General features: G+C 39.2%; 1 protein-coding gene across 7 annotated transcripts in view; it reads left to right on the top strand.

Moving 5' to 3' along the window:
• Window positions 1-18,990, top strand: part of MAP7D2 (MAP7 domain containing 2) — a 124,602-nt gene extending 105,612 nt beyond the window's left edge. For all 7 annotated transcript variants that reach the window (XM_073357040.2, XM_073357020.2, XM_073357061.2 and 4 more), the window contains 8 exons: window positions 1,215-1,341; window positions 3,697-3,901; window positions 4,402-4,506; window positions 6,387-6,440; window positions 11,767-11,845; window positions 12,548-12,734; window positions 14,561-14,840; window positions 17,198-18,990. In XM_073357040.2, the coding sequence (XP_073213141.1) occupies window positions 1,215-1,341; window positions 3,697-3,901; window positions 4,402-4,506; window positions 6,387-6,440; window positions 11,767-11,845; window positions 12,548-12,734; window positions 14,561-14,810 (1,007 nt within the window). In that variant the 3' untranslated portion in view covers window positions 14,811-14,840; window positions 17,198-18,990. The remainder of the gene's footprint in view (window positions 1-1,214; window positions 1,342-3,696; window positions 3,902-4,401; window positions 4,507-6,386; window positions 6,441-11,766; window positions 11,846-12,547; window positions 12,735-14,560; window positions 14,841-17,197) is intronic.
• The last annotated feature ends 1,396 nt before the right edge of the window (window positions 18,991-20,386 follow it).

Raw genomic sequence — 20,386 nt, 5'->3', positions numbered from 1 at the left:
CATGGGTCCAGATGATGAAGATGTCATCAATATAGCGCAAGTAGAGTAGTGGCATTAGGGGACGAGAGCTGAGGAAGCGTTGTTTTAAGTCAGCCATAAAAATGTTGGCATACTGTGGGGCCATGCGGGTACCCATAGCAGTGCCGCTGATCTGAAGGTATACATTGTCCCCAAATGTAAAATGAGCTCAAACACCGGCACTGCCATTTTTAGCCATGTAAATCCAATTCAGCTAACCTAGGCCAGCCACAACCATGCTGCAGGTCTTTTATTGCAGTGTAGATGTACCTTCTGTCATCTTTTTCCTTCTGTGTTCTTTTTCCTGTGACACCATCACAGGGCCTAATAACATCAGCCACACTATCAGAGGCTCGTTCACCTGCACATCCACCAATGTGATATATGCCATCATGTGCCAGCAATGCCCCTCTGCCATGTACGTTGGTCAAACTGGACAGTCTCTACGTAAAAGAATAAATGGACACAAATCAGATGTCAAGAATTATAACATTCATAAACCAGTCGGAGAACACTTCAATCTCTCTGGTCACGCAATCACAGACATGAAGGTCGCTATCTTACAACAAAAAAACTTCAAATCCAGACTGCAGCGAGAAACTGCTGAATTGAAATTCATTTGCAAATTGGATACTATTAATTTAGGCTTAAATAGAGACTGGGAGTGGCTAAGTCATTATGCAAGGTAGCCTATTTCCCCTTGTTTTTTTCTACCCCCCCCCCCCCCCGGCGTTCTGGTTAAACTTGGATTTATGCTGGAAATGGCCCACCTTGATTATCATACACATTGTAAGGAGAGTGGTCAGTTTGGATGAGCTATTGCCAGCAGGAGAGTGAGTTTGTGTGTGTGTTTTTTTGAAAAAAGGGGGTGGGGGGGGTGAGAAAACCTGGATTTGTGCTGGAAATGGCCCAACTTGATGATCACTTTAGATAAGCTATTACCAGCAGGAGAGTGGGGTGGGAGGAGGTATTGTTTCATGGTCTCTGTGTATATAATGTCTTCTGCAGTTTCCACAGTATGCATCCGACGAAGTGAGCTGTAGCTCACGAAAGCTCATGCTCAAATAAATTGGTTAGTCTCTAAGGTGCCACAAGTCCTCCTTTTCTTCATGCTTATTGAATACATGTTATAAAGTATAATATGTATGTACTGTGCTGCTTTTTTCATTTCCTGACGAATCACAATGCTCCACCAGGGAAGCTCACAGCAGGAACTACTGATGCAGAAGAAGCTACAAAAATTCTGGCAGAGAAAAGACGGCAGGCTCGTCTGCTGAAAGAACAAGAAGAACAGGAGAGACAGGAGAGAGAAAAGCGGGAAAGGTACTTGCTGTCTTTTTTTTTTTTTTAAAGAAAACCGTGGTGGTCGTCGTTAGCACCCCGACATGTAAGGTCAGTGGCCCATTATAAAAAAAGTACTGTACAAATGTAACGCTGACAGACCCTGGTCGTTGGTGGGCGGGATCAAACCTGGGACCTCTGGAGCTTAGTGCAGGAGCCTCTAAAGCCAACTGACTCCTAGCTAAGGCTATAGAGCAGAGCCTCTGTCTCTTTCTTGTTCTTTCTCTTTCTTCTTCCCCCTTCCCCCCGCCCCTGCTAGATGGCACAGAACACCACACCTAGGGGGTGTGTGGGTTACACAAACACATAGTAATAGAGAGAATCCCTAAGAGCTTATCTGTTATGGGAGCTCAGTACTTTTGAAAATCAAGCCAGCTACTCAGGAGCCTAAACTTAGGCCCTCATGTTTTTAAAAATTTGACTTAAATAACTAATTACTCAAGTCTTTTTATATCGAGTGCAATAGAAACGTGTGTTTTTATCCCTGTAGAAGGCCGGAGGCTTCTCACTCTTTCCCCACTTTACCCTCTCACACATCTAAAGTGTCTATCCTTCTGGCCCTGGAGGACTGAATGGAATTTAATTCAGAGCTTGTCATTGCTCCTTCACAATTGATAGGAGTCCCTGTCCCATATCACAGTGTAGTACTAGATCCTTTCCCTCACCTCTCTTTCCCTGTGGCTAAGGAAATATGAAGATACTGCAGTGCTCTCAGCTCATTCTAGCCTGAATTGATAGTTTTATTTACAGATCAACTACCATGCAGTCCACTCCTACCTCCTGCTTCCTTACTGAGCTGTTAAGCACCCCGTGGTCCCTAGGCTGCCTGGTTAAAATTGCACCAGGGAGAGAGAGCTCCAAGGACAGCCATGGAGCCCAAGGACCATGAGAGGCTTAGCACTGTATGGAAGGGTTAGCTTCCAACTATACTGACCTCCTTAAGGTTTTATGTGTACAGATGCAACGTAGTGTGCAATCTCTCCTGTTAAGTGCCTCAAACTTTATACATGTAAAATTTGAAGTGCTGAGGCACTAAACTTGGCTGATTTTTTTAAGCCAGTTTACTTGTAAAAGTACAAAACTTTAAGTAATTCAAAAGCTAGGAGTTTACCCCTAGTCCAGGTGCTCTGTGGGGCCAATAGACATGAGCTTCTGTACTCCTGACCCCCTTAGCTCTCTGTGTCATGAGGTATTGTTTCTGGACACATGCACTCATGAATTGAGCAGGACACACAAGTGAATTAAAACAGAAACAGGGATGGATTTAAGCAGCAGGCCACAACTTTATTGACTTAACACTGGGGAAGCGCATTATGTGTGTCCCACCCATCATACCACACATTTAACTCAGCAGTTGCAGGTCTCACATCATATAATCAATAGCTGGGGAGAGAACCTGCTCAGACTACCCCTACGACATAGCCCACTTCTGAATCTCTCACCCTCTCCCCCCGAGGGGATTAGATGATACTGAAGGTTTGGTCTGCAAAGATTTCAGATCTTCTCTTTTCCCAGAGATGCAAGGGCCACTAGCAAAATCCCAGGTGTCTCTTACCTCAGGAAGCTGGCTCTTTTAGCCTTTCACCACGCTGGACACCAGCTGAAAATTGTGACAAACTAACCGTTCCTATAAATTGCTAATATTAAAATTCCAAATCCTATTTCTTTTAATCTAACTCCATGATGCTGTGAGGAGGGTGAAAAGATTGAACCACTGGGCCTCAGTCAGTTTGGCCCAATGGGAAAAATTCTTTCCTGATCCCAAAATGGGACCTGTCAGACCCTCAGCATCGCAAATACACAGCTTAGAAAGCTTATGAAGGAGGCATTGTCAGGTATGTGCTTTCCCTTCCTTCTGGGGCTGTCTCTCACTATTTTCACCAAGGGAGGGCATTTGTATGTTCAAAAATAACTGTATTCCTCAGGTGGACTGGAGTGAGGTGAGGCTATCATAAGGCAAAAGTGGGAATAAGGGTCCTTTTTAACTACTCAGAGCTTGAAAAATGTTAGTTCTACATACTGTAGTTGAAATTACAAACACATTTCTTGTTCTGTCCTACTTTAGTCACATCAATGTTCAAAGGGAAATGTTATCCCTGCAAAACATTAGATGGGGTGAAAATAAGGCTTAGAATGGAAGCTTGGTTGCAACTTGAACTATGGAGTTGTGGCCAGTCCCTCCATTGTGTCAGAGCCCATTCCATACAAACGTATGTAGAAGCATATATTCGCAGCCAAATTGCATTCTGTACGTACAGTGTATGCATTCTGTGCGCCTTTGAGTTCTGTGTTAAACGAAGTGCAACATGTGCTGCATTTTTAAATGTGTTTTTGAAGGCTAGAGAGAGAGGAGCTGAAAAGAAAGGCAGAAGAAGAGAGAATTCGCCTAGAAGAAGAAGCTCGTAAGAGAGAGGAGGAAAGAAGGCGTGAAGAGGAAGAGGCTAGGAGAAAAGCAGAAGAGGATGCCAGAAGGAGAGCTGAGGAAGAAAAAATGCTAAAGGAAAAGCAAGAAAAAGAACTGCAGGCCAAGCTTGAAAAACAGGTACAAGATACCTCTTGCAAGAATTCCTGTTAAAGGAGCAGAAATCTAAAATACAATCTGCCTACAGGCAATGGGCCTGATTTTTCAGATGTTCTGAGAACAGCAACTCCAGCTGAATCACTGGAAACTTGGTATGCTCATCATTTCAGAAAATTGGGGCCCCATCTTTATTTATGAACGTTATAAAAAGCTACTAGTGTGGAAAAGTTATTGAAGACCACTTAATAGCTTAGAGTCCATTGCTTCTCAGATGAGGTGGAAAGCAGAGGGACACTGTAGTGAAGATAAAATGTAATCTAGAAATTTCTTCAGTGATTCCTTTTAAAATGGAACATGCAGTTTAATGAAACTGAAAACTCTTCCTCTTCCTCTTTTGTAAGATGCTTGCTGGTGGAGATATGCCAATAATACATACCTGGCAGGCTATGCAAGATTTTATAGAATCTGATAACTTGTCTAAAATAAATAACGCTCTACCTTAACTTACACATTTTAATTAGAGAGAAGAAGCTGAAGCAAAGGCCCGAGAGGCAGCTGAACACATGCGGCTGGAAAGGGAACAAATCATGCAGCAGATTGAGCAAGAAAGACTGGAGAGAAAGAAGGTAGATGTTCATCTCCAATTTAAAAGAACTAGTACCTTTGTTATTTTATATACATAAATCCAGAAACCTGCCCCAAAATATCCGAAGCAAACATTCAGTTGAGTAGGCAGAGTTCACGGGTTGTTGGTTTTTTTTAAACCTAATCCATATTAACTGGATTTTAACATATTAACATATTTTAACATATTAACATATTTCAACCTAGAGAAACGTACCTCAGAGTTTGTAGCAAACTTATAAGTTGTTTTTTTATTATTATTTTTAATTCATAAATATTATGGCGGTGCCTACGTGTCCACTGAGAATGGGGCCCAATTGTTCTAGGCACTGTATAAACAAAGTATTGGAGTGTTCCTGCCCTGAGGAGCGTACAAGACAAAGGGTAGGAGAATGGGTATAAATGGACAAGACAAAGGGTAGGAGAAGAGGGTATAACATACAAGCGGAGTGGTGGTTACCACTCAAATTTATAAGCCACAGAAAGTTAAAAACAGTAATAGGGGTGTGTTTGCGTTAAATAAATATGCAGTTTTTAATTGAGAAAGTGGATTTGAACTCTGCAGAAAAAAAGAGTATGTTATCCAGTTGGAAAAAGCATTCTCCTCCCACCCTACTCTGAGGGGATGGAGGAGCAACAGCAGAGCCACTCTGTCCACTACTGCAGCTGTTTCCCTCATGTAAGGAAATGGCTGGTGGTTTTATGTAACTCCATATCCACACCCTGCAAAGCATCCATGTAGTGCGTAGTCACACTGCATGCCTGAGGGTGGCCGGACAGAATTTCCCCCAGATTTGTAGAAATCTTTGTCTTTAGCTTAGTTAAGAGATGCCTGGAAAGGTGTTATAAAAGCCTTCCCTTTTGTGTGTTTTCTTCCAGTTTCATTCCAAATTATTAGTCTTGGAGGGTGGAGGGGTTTAACTTTAGTAGGGTCAACCACTTGTACATTGGAACACAAGAACTAGAAGTGATGTCTTTAAATCTAAAATAGTTTACTTTAAGTATATAACTCTCTGGGCAAAGACATAATGCATTTGATGAATTAACAAGAAGAAAAAATGGATTTTACAGCTGTATCTGACACATTTCTGACAGGAGTAACTTTACATGTTTTGTTCTCCCCTGTCCCCAAAATAAACAAAATTGGTACAACTATATAATAGTGTTTCATTTTAAATAGCAAATGGATTGCAATATTAGAGGACTACTGCTGACTTTGTGGTCTGAAGAAGCAGTAGTTAGACACTTGAGCAATTAGTATTCAGCTGACAAATTTTTCATTCAGGAACTGGGCACAGGGAGCTCATAATCACAAACCTTTTTATTTATTTTTTATCTACTAATTTGCACCTGGTGAGAAATTCAGTTTGTTGGAATTGTGATTGCATAGAGAGGTCCCTTCTCTTCTTCCCCTCTTCTTCTCTGGGTACATCTACACTGCAATAAAAATCCCACAGCACCGAGTCTTAGAACCTGGATGAATTGACTTGGGTTCACAGGGACTTGGGCTGCAGGGCCAGAAATTACAGTGTATGCCTTCGGGCTGGAGTTCATCCTCTGAGACTCAACCCCACCCTCCTTTGGGGTCTTAGAGCCTGGGGTCCTGCCTGAGCTCAAACACCGGCACTGCCATTTTTAGCCATGTAAATCCAATTCAGCTAACCTAGGCCAGCCACAACCATGCTGCAGGTCTTTTATTGCAGTGTAGATGTACCTTCTGTCATCTTTTTCCTTTCTAGTGAGGGCGAAGATAGGTTTGTGACACCAGAGTTAAATCAACCTTTCCTGCTACCCATTACCAATCCCATGAGTCCTCTCTCCCAGCTACATAGCATGTCTGCCTTGTAACCTTCTGATGTGATTGATTTACATTGCTTTCTAGCGAATAGATGAAATAATGAAGAGAACAAGAAAGAGTGAAACACCAGAAGTAAAGGTATGGAACAGAGTGCCCCCCACACACACACACCCCGCTCCCCAGATATTTCCCGTGTGGGTTGCAGAGGAGGAGCACTGTAGGGTTGCTCCCTACAGAATAAATGCTTTGACTAGAAATGCTCTATTCGTATTCTTTCAATACATTTTAGAATTAAGACCCACTATAGTCGTGGCAGCACCGTGAGGTCAGTACTACGCTCTGAGGCAGTGGAGGGGGTGAGCCGTATATATTGTTCAGAACTGTAGTGCTGAGAATTGCTATCTTTGTGACTTTTGCCTATGCAATGAACCTCCTCCATTTTGATGATGTTCAGTTAATCAGTCATAGAGCTCTTGTGCTCCTCCATGTTAATTCTGATCACGGGGCAGGATTAACAGCAGAGGTGCCTGATGATGCACCAGCACTTAATGGACAGAGGTAAAGTATTGGACTCTCACTTCAGACTTTTACTTCATAAAATGTTGTTTTAGTTTTCTTTAAAAAGACAAAACGAGAAAAAATCCTCTCTCCCTTCCACATTTCTCTAAAAGCTACCAGACATTAGGCATATGAGGGGAGGAACAAATGGGAGTCATGACTCCTTTAAGGGTTTCCCTCCTTTGTGTTGAGGAGGCAGAAGGGGGATCTCATCTGAGCCAGGGGAGGATTGGAAATGGCACAGGTGGGCCACTAATCCATGGGCGCCTTGGGGAGGGAGGAGATTTTTGAGTGCAATCCCTGACCAGTAAGGGATTGTGCCACGATCTGCCCAGTGACCCTGTGTGCCTGCAAGCATGTCCTGAGTATCTATGTGGTAAGCAGCCCTGATTCAGCAACTGACTCCAACTGCCTGCTTGTTTCACCACAGCCACACACTGGTCTCTAGCAGCCTTGGTTACTGCTAGCCAAGTGACCCTAACACACCCCCAGTCCCAAATTTCTCCAAAACTGTCTACCCTGAAGTGTCCTGCCTTCTTCTGGAACACTCAGAGAAATAATATAGTTCGTTTGCTCATTCAAAGAGACAAAAGCCGATTAGAGCTTTTTACCTTAACTGGGGTAAATACACCCTTCCCTTCAAGCATACCACTGAGGAGTTGTTGGGGTTTTTTTTGTAAAAATAAAACAAGGGTATTAACAAAAGGGCATAGGTTAAGTGAGAGCAAGTAGAAGGAATAAAGACAGAAAGGGTTACAGACAAAAGTAAAAATACACTTTTTAGTGGCTAAGACTTAATTCAACAAGCTACAGCCTTTTGTTTGAGGTAGATTTCTTACCAATCTTTTTCTTTCCAGCCACTTCTGACTTTCTCTCAGTCAGGACTTTCCACAGAAGTACAAGGTGCTGGTTTCCTTTGTCTTCCTGGGTGACAGATCTTTGCAGAAGCAGGTTTCTCACTTGTATTCAGTTCCCAGAAACTTCAACCCCCTTGGTTAAAGGACCTGTCTTTGTCAGCTTGCAAGAGCTCTGGTCCCTTGCGTCTGCCTAGTGATGGATGCCATGATGGCTTCTTCCTCTTGCTTTATATTATCTTCCCAAACTCACTCTTTTGTCCCCAGACCCAGGATTACGTCATGCTGGTCTTCCCTTCCTGGGGACTTCCCACCCCCCTGCTGATTCGTATGTAAAATGGTGCTTCCATTATTTTTGGTCACACCTTGCTTAATGTCATTGGAGACAGAAAGAGAGCCAACGTCTCACCTGTCTGGGAGAAGCCTGTTTTTCCCTGCTTTTGGTTACAGACTTTAAAGCATAATGTCCTTAAGTGTCCATATTTTCTCAGGTTTCAAAGTAACAGCCCTGTTAGTCTGTATTCACAAAAAGAAAAGGAGTACTTGTGGCACCTTAGAGACTAACCAATTTATTTGAGCATAAGCTTTCGTGAGCTACAGCTCACTTCATCGGATGCATACCGTGGAAAGTGTAGAAGATCTTATTATATACACATAAATTCATGCTTTATGTGTATATAATAAGATCTTCTACACTTTCCACAGTATGCATCCGATGAAGTGAGCTGTAGCTCACGAAAGCTTATGCTCAAATAAATTGGTTAGTCTCTAAGGTGCCACAAGTACTCCTTTTCATATTTTCTCACAGAGTGTTAATACATACATTTCACAATGATATTAATCACCAGCGTGTCATCAGCGTTCAGAAAAGAACTTCCTCTGTACACTTTGCTAATACAGTAATATTGTGTACAGTCAGTTGATTCTGTTACCTGCCATTTGAAGTTCAGATCCCTTCAGGGGCAGTCTCCCCCATATGCTAGGTTGGTGGCCTTTTTAAATCTTTTATCTAGATGTGCCTTCATTGTCTCTGCCTGATGACCAGGTGGGTCAGACAAACAAATGCACATTCTTTTGCCTACAGCAATCTGTGCTTATGCATTGCTTGCCAAACACATTTTTGAGAACATAATTCCAGCACATATCCATAACTCTTTGTACACACTCCATGCATACATCATGCAAAAATATTAATGATCAGTGAGTTACTAGTTTTCAAATGATATATTGCATGCCACTTTTTGGGTATATAACATGACAACAGTGTGTGAGGTGTAGTGAGCATGTCAGGCCTGACGAGTTGCTGACAGAGTAGTGAACCACCTGTGGGCCTTTGTGTCACAAAGGTATTTATTAGGGCTGTCGATTAATTACAGTTAACTCATGCAATTAACTCAATAAATTAATAGCGATTTTAAAAATTAATCACCGTTTTAATCGCACTGGTAAAGAATAGAATACCAACTGAAATTTAATAAATATTTTGAATGTTTTTCTACGTTTTCAAATATATTGATTTCAGTTACAACACAGCATACAAAGTGTACAGTGTTCACTTTGTATTATTTTTATTACAAATATTTGCACTGTAAAAATGATAAAAGAAATTTTATTTTTCAATTCACCTGATACAAGTACCATAATGCAATCTCTTTACCGTGAAAGTGCAACTTACAAATGTAGATTTTTTTAGTTACATAACTGTACTCAAAAACAAAACAATGTAAAACTTTATAGCCTACAAGTCCACTCAGGCCTGCTTCTTGTTCAGCCAATCGCTAAGAGAAACAAGTTTGTTTACATTTACTGGAGAAAATGCTGCCCTCTTCTTATTTACAATGTCACCGGAAAGTGAGAACAGGCATTCGCGTGGCACTTTTGTAGCTTGCATTGCAAGGTATTTGCGTACTAGATATGCTAAACTTGTGTATGCCCCTTCATGCTTCGGCCACCATTCAAGAGGACGTGCTTCCATGCTGATGACACTTGTTAAAAAAAATGCATTAATTAAATTTGTGACTGAACTCCTTGAGGGAGAATTGTATGTCTCCTGCTTTGTGTTTTACCTGCATTCTGCCATATATTTCATGTTATAGCAGTCTTGGATGATGACCCAGCATGTTCTTCATTTTAAGAACACTTTCACTGCAGATTTGACAAAACGCAGGGAAGGTACCAGAGAAATCCTTAAAGATTTCTAAGGATAGCTACAGCACTTGACCCAAGGTTTAAGAATCTGAAGTGCCTTCCAAAATCTGAGAGAGACGAGGTGTGGAGCATGCCTTCAGAAGTCTTAAAAGAGCAACACTCCGATGCGGAAACTACGGAACCCAAACTACCAAAAAAGAAAATCAACCTTCTGCTGTTGGCATCTGACTCAGATGATGAAAATGAACATGCATTGGTCTGCATTGCTTTGGATTGGATGATTGAATTGGATGATGAGCAGAACCCATCGTCAGCATGGACGCATGTCCTCTGGAGTGATAGTTGAAGCATGAAGGGGCATATGAATCTTTAGTGCATCTGGCACGTAAATATCTTGCAATGCTGGCTACAACAGTGCCATGCGAATACCAGTGCTCAGTTTCAGATGACATTGTAAACAAGAAGCGGGCAGCATTATTTTCTGTAAATGTAAATAAACTTGTTTGCCTGAGCGATTGGCTGAACAAGAAGTAGGACTGAGTGGACTTGTAGGTTCTGAAGTTTTACATTGTTTTGTTTTTGAGCGCAGTCATGTAACAAAAAAAAATCTATATTTGTAAGTTGCTCTTTCACGATAAAGAGATTGCACTACAGTACTTGTTGTAAGTGAATTGAAAAATACAAGTTTTTATTTTTACAGTGCAAATATTTATAATAAAAAATAAATAGAAAGTGAGAATTGTACACTTTGTATTGTGTGTTGTAACTGAAATCAATATATTTGAAAATGTGGAAAACATCCAAAAATATTTATATAAATGGTATTCTATTATTGTTTAACAGTGCGATTCATCACAATTCATTTTTTTAATCTCTTGACAGCCCATGTATTTATATTTCTTTCCCAGGAACAGCAGCTCTCACCCATGGATCATAATAAGACTGGGTTTTATTGTCTGTGGTGGACATTACACCAGCTGCTTTTTGGGGGGACTGGGAAGGAGTTTCTCTCACGGCCAGACTGGCTGAGACGGAGTGGGGTTTTTTTGAAGCTCAGGGACCTGGTGGGACAGGTCAGGAGGAAAGGTTCAAGTTGTCGGAGCTTAGTAGGTATCCAGTGGAGTTACTCGTTGCATGGAGGATCCGGTTCCCTGATGTACCAGTTGGAAGTGGATGTATGGGAAGGGCATCTCCTGGGGAACTGGGGCTCCTACCTTCTGGTATAGCAGGGAGACAAACTTGTATCCCCACCCCTTCTTAACCTTCATAGGAGAGAAGGGCAGTGAGGACCCAGCAATGAGCTGGGGCCAGGCAGGAAGTCCAGAGTGCTGTTGGCAGCCCTCACAGATCGGTGGGAATTATTAAGGAAAGAATGACCAGCACCATACAATCCTTGCCAGGTATTTCCAAAATGAGTTAAAAAAATTGTGGCCTAATTTAAACTACATCCCTTGCATCTTGTCTGTCTTCAACCCCCATTCTCCTGGCCATGCAGGAATTCCCCGTCCATCTCAGTCAACTTTCTGATCCCCTTCTGGCACTGTCCTATCCCGTCCACTCCCCTACCACCATCACTTGAGCCTCTGCTTTTCCCTTTATATCTTCCTTACACACCTTGTGCCTCTGTATCCCAAAGAGGGAACTGAAGATAATTTCACGAGGCCATGTGTACTCTCAGAGTAACTACTCTGGCAGTGTAGGGAATACTTCTACGATAGATGCAGCCTACAGATCAAATTCTGTGTTTTGTAGTTTTTGCTATGTGCTTGAATGTAATTGAGGAAAAACATTCTAGGAACAATTGTTTCTTAACCAGCAGAGATTTTTAAAGGTTCTGAGTCCAGTCAATTCCTTGAATCTTGGAACCTTGCATCTAATGTAGTTAAAACATTATTTGGTTACAGAAGGACGAGCCAAAACTGGAGATACCATCCACTTTGACTATGGAAAAGCAACCAAAAACTCTTGTTCTCAGTCAAACAGGTAAAAAGCCTTTCATTTTTGTTTTGACCAATATGCAGTGTTGTTAACTTGAAAACAAAAATCCATAACCTTAGATAGTGCTGTATTGTCATAGATGCTGTGTTTTCTTTCAGAAAAGGAACAAATACATTTGTGTAAATATGTTAAACATAAGAAAATAGAACATCTTTTGCTTATCAAAGCATGGTAAATGTAGAAGCAGGAGACAGCTATCCTGAGGGGTAATATTCTACTCCACAGCATGTCCCAGATAGCATTTATATAAAAGTTATTCTAGCCTTCAAATTTCTGTTTGTTCATTGTAGTCTACATTCCTGTTCTGTAGATTCTCTAGAAATATTCTCCCCTACAGCCAAGTTTGACATGCTTTTTCAACATTTTTTTTAAAATACAGTCCCTTTTGCATTTAATTTGGTTTTATAACAGCACATATATATATAAAAGAATGATAAATGAAAAATGTGTAAATAGTGAAGTGTCACTTTTCTGCATTTTTTCCCCTTCTCTACGGCTTCTCTGTGCATGTTGTAAAAGATAATATATTATCTTGTTTCTTTTTCAAATTGTCCTACAATAGCAGGGTGATTGACAAGATAATATGATGGGTCACTTTCATCTCTAATTTTTATGACTCAAATAATTTTGTGATTTTTAAATATAAACACTGCTACTGTCATATTTCCTAATGATGTTCTTTTATAGAAATCAATGGACTGACAGCCTGCCAGGAGAGTAAAGGCTTAGGATGTGCTGCTGCTGAAACACTTTCTCGAGATATATTTTCTAATGGACTTAAGTCAGTTACGGGGCTTATTCAGCTGGATGCCATTGATGGGAAATCTAACAGCATGGATGATTCAACAGATGAGGTTCAGTCTATGGATGTGAGGTACACGTCACATGAAACACACAACTTTTAAGTAACTGTTCAGAAAACCAAAACCAACCCACCAAAATATATGCAGTTCTCTCATTTCATTTGTTAATCTGTCTATCTCTCTGCACAGCCCAACCCCAAATATGGACTCCTGTGTAACTACTCTTTGTATGTTCTGACTAGTAGTATGCTCTCAAGAAGTAAATGCACTTTCAGATCTAAGGATAATTACAATCTCTTATCTCACTCTCATATCCTGCAAAATAATTAAGCTTTTCCATTGTTCTCACTTGCCAAGTGCACACAAATATGCCCAAACATTTTGGATTGTCCATAGAATTCACATGCTGTATTGCTGTGAAAATGGGTATTCAAATATCAGATTTTGTTTTGTATTAGAACTATAAAGCAGTGGCATATAAGTCATTGTGTTGTACAAATAATGCTGCAGGTTAGAATTTCTACATACACATTTTCAATTATTTTAATCTTAAATCTTTTAATTCATGTTAATATAACAAATATTTGGCAACAAGTAAACAGTATGAAGTAAGCAAGTAAACAAGCATTACAGGATCGTGAGTGAAAGACTCCTATTGTGCAGTGTGTGCAACAAGGGAATTGAAATTTTAAGATTGCTTGGAGCCATAGTCCTGAATTCCTTGATTTTAGTAAAATTTCATATTTAATATTGCATTAATCTAGGTTGTTTTAATCAATGGGCCAAATTAAGCTCTGATGCAACTCTGATTACTTCAGTAATTATGCAATTGATCCATTTGTTACAATGTTAGGTTCATTTAATTTTTAGTTATAATATTAATGGCGAATGAACACTATATTTAAGGTTATAAATATATTCTATATCTATGCCAAACGTTGATATACAGATGTCTACAATCTTCACTTATTTCCTCCTGTTTCTCTAACAAATAGTCGAAAGGGTATGGGGACATTTCAAATGCAATTTTAATAAAAGATTTTTCTTGTTAAAATCTTGGTATAATCTTCAGACACAACATGAAAAAACTGAAAATTAAATGAACCTAACATCATAACAAATGGATCCATTGCATAACTGTTGAAGTAATTAGAGTTGCAATATGGCCAAATTTGACCCATTGATTATTACATTAATGCAATATTAAATATGAGATTTTACTAAAGTAAAGGAATTCAGAATTATAGTTTCCAGCAACCTTAGAATTTCAGTTCCCTTGTTGTACTGTATTTAGTTTGTTCTGTAAAAGTTAGCTTTTTAAATTTCACATGGTTTCACAATTTTCACATGGTCAAATATATCTTTGTTAATTTTGCGCAGTACAGATTTCAGTCTGAGACCACGATCCTGCAAAGATTTATCCACAAGCTTAACTGAAATGTATGCATTGAAGGCAATGGGCCTACTTGCTGTTCATGAAGTTAAGTATGTGTGTAAACCTTTGCAGAATCAGGCCCAGAATTACTAAGATGCAATTAGAAATGGTAAATATAAGGAATCTGATGGTGCAGAGAGTGGAATACTCAGCTTTTTTAACCTCTGGGTCACCAGTTGGAATCCAGTCTCTCTGAAATGAGCTTGTAATCTCAGTCCAGTTCCTACTGGACTGTGTCGATACCACACAGCCACCACCAAGGCCAACGTTTAAGGAGTATGAAGACAGAATTACTTTCTCTCCTCTATAAGTTGGCCCCTCTGTGTATGAGTTGGGCCATGGCACGTTGTACCTGTTCTGACGATAAATAGTACAGCTTTCAGGGCTGTCGTAAACCTTTTCATGAACACTAAGAGCTTACAAGACTTTTATTCTGCTTTTTCCTTTCTGTCTTTCATACAGTCCTGTTTCAAAAGAAGAACTTATATCTATCCCAGAATTTTCACCCATGAATGAACTCATTCCTGGTGTTTCTATGGACCAAAATGGAACAAGTAATGCCAAGGCTCTTGAAGATCTCTTGGATTTCACAGGACAGGCCACTTACTCCAAGATATCCAGTGAAAACATTAGCATGGATGATTGTAACAAAAACTTGATTGATGGATTTAACAGTCCTGGGCAGGAGAATACACTTAACTCCATCTGTTGACAACCACACGACTCTGTTGTACAGATGAAGGTATAAAATTGTGAGAAATATCTAAAATATGACAAGTTGTTGGGAGTGTAGATAGCACATGTTTTAGGTTAATCCAGTAGTACGAGCAGCATATGTGGAGAGTTAGGCTCCTGGACATTTAAATTTGGCATAATCTTCCGTGAGTAGACTAATTAGGAATGTAAGATTTGGCATAGTGGAAAAGATGAATGGTCCACTTAGTCCTGAATCCTGTTTCAGAGTGCAGTCTGCGCTAAACAGTGTCCCTCAGCGCAAGGTATAAACCCTCAGAATGCTCCTATGTATAACAAAGCAGAACTCTCCGGATCTTAACGGTAACTCCTCCTGACCCAAGATGTTTACCAGCTTAAGCCCTAAGGTATGAGAAGTGATGGTTCTTGTAACTTTACCCTAGCTAGTATACTTGCAGATGCTATTCTTACTCCTTCTTTAAAACAATAATCTAATCCTTTTCTGAAATGTGCTAAGCTTTTTGCCAGAATACCCTGCAGCCAAGAGTTTCACAGATTAATTAAATGTAACATAAAAAGCATTTACTGTTATCAGTTATAAATTCTCTTCTAATTTCCTCTTATTCTTGTATTATGGGAAAGGGTAAATATGAATAATGTTCAGCTTCCTCTACATTTTTATTCTTTTTTATACCCCTATCATACTACTTACTCTTCCCCTTTCAAACCAAATAATCCTAGTCTTCCTGAAATCTACTAGGATAAAATTCCCCAATCACATAAGTGTTCTTTTCTCTGAACACTTCTGCTCCATTTTTTTAGATAAAGTGACACAAGAGAAACCTTGTGAACCCTTGGAATACTGATTAATCTCCAGATGTTGAACATTTTGGGGAATGAGCATTTTCCTAGGTTTTAGAGTAACTTTTTAGCCACCTGTATCAAATTCAAACTCCTTTTTGTATCCTTCAAGGACTTGCACAACTTCACTCCCTTGTACCTTTCCACTCATCTTTCCTTTCATCATCTCTTCTTGCTCCCTGTGCTGTGCCCAAGCAGGACAGATAACTGTTCACTTCATGTTGTGCTCCCTCCTAATCTTGTGCCTGTGCTTCTTTTCATATAGCCTCTGATTGTATGCTTGGAGCCTCTGTCCTTACTCATTTTGTCATACATCCACCCTCTCTACTGTCAAGGTCTCCTTATGACACAACCTGTTCCAAAAGGCCTATTAACTCTAGAGCTCTCTGCAGTTTAATTGTTAACTAGTCAGATGAATGAGAATCCTCAATAAAAGTACAAAAATATGAAAGGAAAAGATGTAAAAACAGAACAAAGGAAAATAAACCCCACATAAAGATAATCGGAAAAGTGTGGAACTTACAAGATATGTCTCATCCTCAGTGTTTGCTCACCTTGCTCTTTGAGTTTGCCCATTCGTCTTCCTGCAATTTCCTTTCAGTGACTACTTGGATTATAACTTTCTTGGTATAGGTGTTTTGTCTTCATACTAGTCTGTAAAGCGCCTTGCACATTCTTGGTACTCTGTAGATAATAAATAGGTAAGGAGGGCAGCCTGAAGGAAGGGGAAAGCTTGTTTGGCTGTTGGAAAGATGGGTCACACCACTATGCTTTCCTATAATAAGTTTTTACTGGCCCCACTTCATCCCTGTTGGGAACCCCTGTCATGCCCTACCTCACCCTGCTCCTGGTTTCTAACCACAGCCAGGAGGAGTGGGGAGCTAGCTAGGAGTAGAAAGAAAGTGGAATCCAGATTGGTTTTATGCTGGCAGTGCAGGAACTCACTGTATAGTTCGGAACTATAGATGTAAATTCTGTGTCTGGCAGAGGACAGTGTCTTTATTTCTGAATTATACAGACAGTAGTCAGTACTTAATAAAATGTTTAAGACTTTTTGTTAATCTGCTCTGGTACCCAAATCAACTAGTTACATTAAAGCAATTGAAGTTACCTGTTTAACTTAAACATTTTAGTGATAAACTAAGGGTATAATGAAAAATATAGATGTGTGTTCTTTTCGTTAAAGAACTATGCACCCTTCCCCCTATTAGTTATGATAGTCCTTAATTATATCTCATTTCAATTTAATAACAAAGAGAGAACAGTTAAAAGCAGGACCAGTTAAGTACGCAGCAAAGTGGAATGTGGGAGTGATTGCCATTTATTATGGTTCAGTGCAGCAGATGTACGCAGCATCGTACTGACAGTTAAGTAACAGTCCTTTTCCTGGAAAGTCTGCAAGCTAAGTGAAATACAGTATGATATAATGGTAGTCTTAATGTTAATTGTAGCATTGTACTTTATTGCAAGAGAATCAGTTCTCCATTATAAAAATTGGAGCCATTTTACTTATATAAGCTGTTTGGGTGTGTTTTTAATTGACAGAGGAAGTATTTGTGGAGGATATACGTCCTGTCATGCTGCTGGCAGTAAAATACGAGCTTGTCATCAGAAAGAGCTTCTGCAGTCTTTTGAACACTGGATTTCACATAATCAGAGCTGAATATAACTTTGTCTTCCCAAGTGGTATGTTGAATAACTGGCTGTTCTTGGTAGATGGCAGGAATCTATAGCCTTGATTGGTTTCAGGGAAGATTCATTGTTCTTCAGAATTTGGGCTTCATCTACTAATAAAGCTCTTACTACTTTTTTTTAATTTAAATTTCATCTGAATACTTCACTGTGATTTTTACCCTGTGCGTTTTATTTTAAAATCATTCTTCCTTTAGTTTTATCATACAAGTACTTGATGTAATTTTCTTGTAAATACTCTGAGGTTTACCCACAGTGCATTGAAATTAAATAATGTACTGTACTTTAGCTCTGTGCCTATTTTTTTAAATGGGGAAAAATATTGACGAGTTCTCAGCAACTCTTTTTTGCAGGTGTATAATTGCAAAACTAGAACTGAGGAAGCATGAAAACAAATAATTATTCAACTGCTGGAATCAAAGGATCCTCCTTACAGACTGTGGAGGGTTAATTTATCCCCCTGCTACAATGCATCACACATGACTATTTTGTCTTTTTTTTTTTTTTTTTTAAAGTCAATAGTGACAAAGTAGTTAGTTAATACTAATAAAGCCTTGGGTTGACTCTTGCTGAAGTCTTTAAAACTCCCTTGATATAACACTTGTAGGCAATGTAGGCATAATATCCATTACAGTTCTCTAATATGTATTACATAACTGCAGTAGTTCTAAGCAAGTATGTCATGGGATTGAGATAAATGTTGCGTTAACTGTTTGAGATCAATTATTAAAACCAGCAGGCTTTCATTCATGTAGATAACTATTTTGTGTCTTCCTACAGACTCAACAAAAAATATAATCAGTGGTAAAACAATAGACAGATATTGCAACAGAAATACTAAGTCTGTGAGACACGCTCTCTCACATAGTATTTTCACCTATATAACAATATTAGCCTCCTTAGTACTCAACAAACATCTATATGGGAAAATTCATATCAAGAATGTAAAATGTAGACATTATGTGCCATACAATGTATTTTAGTTAGTTTTATTTCTTTTGGTGAGCTATGGTAACTTTTATGCTATATTCTGTGCTGCCTGGAGGACATTTTTGTCCAAATCTTTTAAAAAAGTCACTACAATTCTGTTCGGAGACTAACAAAAAAGTAGAAACTTTTATATGTAGAGAAGTTTACAGTGTAGCTTGGTCTCAATTGTAGCCACGTTCTTCTGCTTTTAAAGCCAGCAACTGTTTAAAAATTGAAGTAGCCAATGAACCTGTGTTTGAGTATATAAAGAAAACATGCCTATAACAATAGTTCTTTTTATGTTGGTGTATTTCAGCAAAATACTTTTCTAGTGACTGTTCAGTAAGCTGTAGCATGGTATCGTGTCTTCCAAATTAGTCCTACAGTTGTTTCCTAAATAAAATTTAAAAAAAAAGAACCAAAACAAAAGAATCATGTTTGTTTTGCTTGATATATTGTGTTTGGCAGATGTCACCTGAGATGTTATATTTTATTATGGTGTCATTGTATAACCTGTAGATTACCTCACTTGCATGACGTGTATAGCATGTATAAGAGTGAAATACATTTTCATTTGAGTCTGACTTGTTTCCTAGCTTCCCCCCCGCCCCATGATCATGGCAAAACTACTGCCCCCCCCCCCCCCCAATAAATAAATAAATAAAAGCGTAGTTTGATTTGTGGTGGTTTTCTCAGCAAGGCTTAATACTACATGGAGGGATAATTCCTTAGCCTCTCAAAATACTTAACTTTTTACCTTTGTTTTCAATCTGATGTGGTGGTTTGCTTCTATAGGCTGCTCTATTCTCTTACTAGTGTTGTCTCAGGTACTTGAACTGTTAATTATCCACATTACAAAACAGCCTAAAATATAAATGTTAAACTGCTCCTTAGACTAAATACAAATATCTTTTTAGAAAGAGACCAGCTTGTTCCATGTAATGACTAACAGTCCCTTGATCTCTTGGGGAGGAGTAGTCTGCAAACATTTGTTTTAAATAAAAGTAAAATAAAACAAAATAATTTTAATGCAAAATATCAAATATGTAAATCTGATATATTTTAGAGTGTACTAATACGTTACCTCTGTCATCCAGGATATCTCTTTCCATCATAGTGTTTCAACACGTGCTCATTTGAGTTCTGTGGTACACTGAGTCCTTTATGTGATTTCTCAATACAATTGCATCCTAAGATGATAGGAGGAGACACAGATAGGTGTACATATAAATAACTTCAGATCCTTTTCTTACTGACTTTCAAAGATATTTTTCAGCAGGATTGGGCTGAATATCTGGGGTTACTGCTCCTGTAGAAAATAGAATGTGTCAGGGGCGGAGCCTTAATTCATTTTCTTACTCTTTGTACTGGTATTCATATTTGCTGCTGTGGTTCAATGGACTTTCTTTGTATAGGACAGTAGTCCTGGAACTACAGTCTGTGCACCACAGCTGGTCCTCCAACTTCTTCTAGAGATCTACAGAATTAAACCATTAGAGAACCAAGCTGTAAAGAAGGCAGGGAGAGAAGTGGGTAAAAGCGATCTTTGTTACAAAGTGATCCACACAATGGAATTGTTGGAGAACCACTGAAATTAGCCTCTTTCATTGTGTTAGATGAAATCATATACTACATTGCTAGTGTGAAGTTATAGAAAAGTATTTACACAACTGGACTAGAGCAAAATTACTATAAGGTGGGTGCACAACTAATTGAAAGATGGTACTCAGAGTAGTCGTCAGTGGTTCACTGTCAAATTGGGAGGTCATAGCTAGTGGGGTCCCACAGGGGTCAGTCGTGGATGTGGTACTATTTAACTTTCATTAATGACCTGAATAACAAAGTGGAGAGTATGCTTACACAATTTGCAGATGACACCAATCAGGGAGGGGTTGCAAGCACTTTGGAGGACAGGGTTAGAATTCAAAATGACCTTGATGAATTGGAGAACTGGTCTGAATTCAGTAAAGACAAATGCAAAGTCCTTCCCAAGTGAAGGACAAATCAAATGCACAACTACAAAAGAGGAATAACTGACTAGGTGGTAGTATTTCTGAAAAGGATTTGAGGGTT

The sequence above is a fragment of the Lepidochelys kempii genome, chromosome 1 (genome assembly GCF_965140285.1).
Source record: "Lepidochelys kempii isolate rLepKem1 chromosome 1, rLepKem1.hap1, whole genome shotgun sequence".
Classification (NCBI taxonomy): domain Eukaryota; kingdom Metazoa; phylum Chordata; order Testudines; family Cheloniidae; genus Lepidochelys; species Lepidochelys kempii.
The sequence above is the reverse complement of the archived record's forward strand: the minus strand, read 5'-3'. Positions and strand labels throughout refer to the sequence as shown.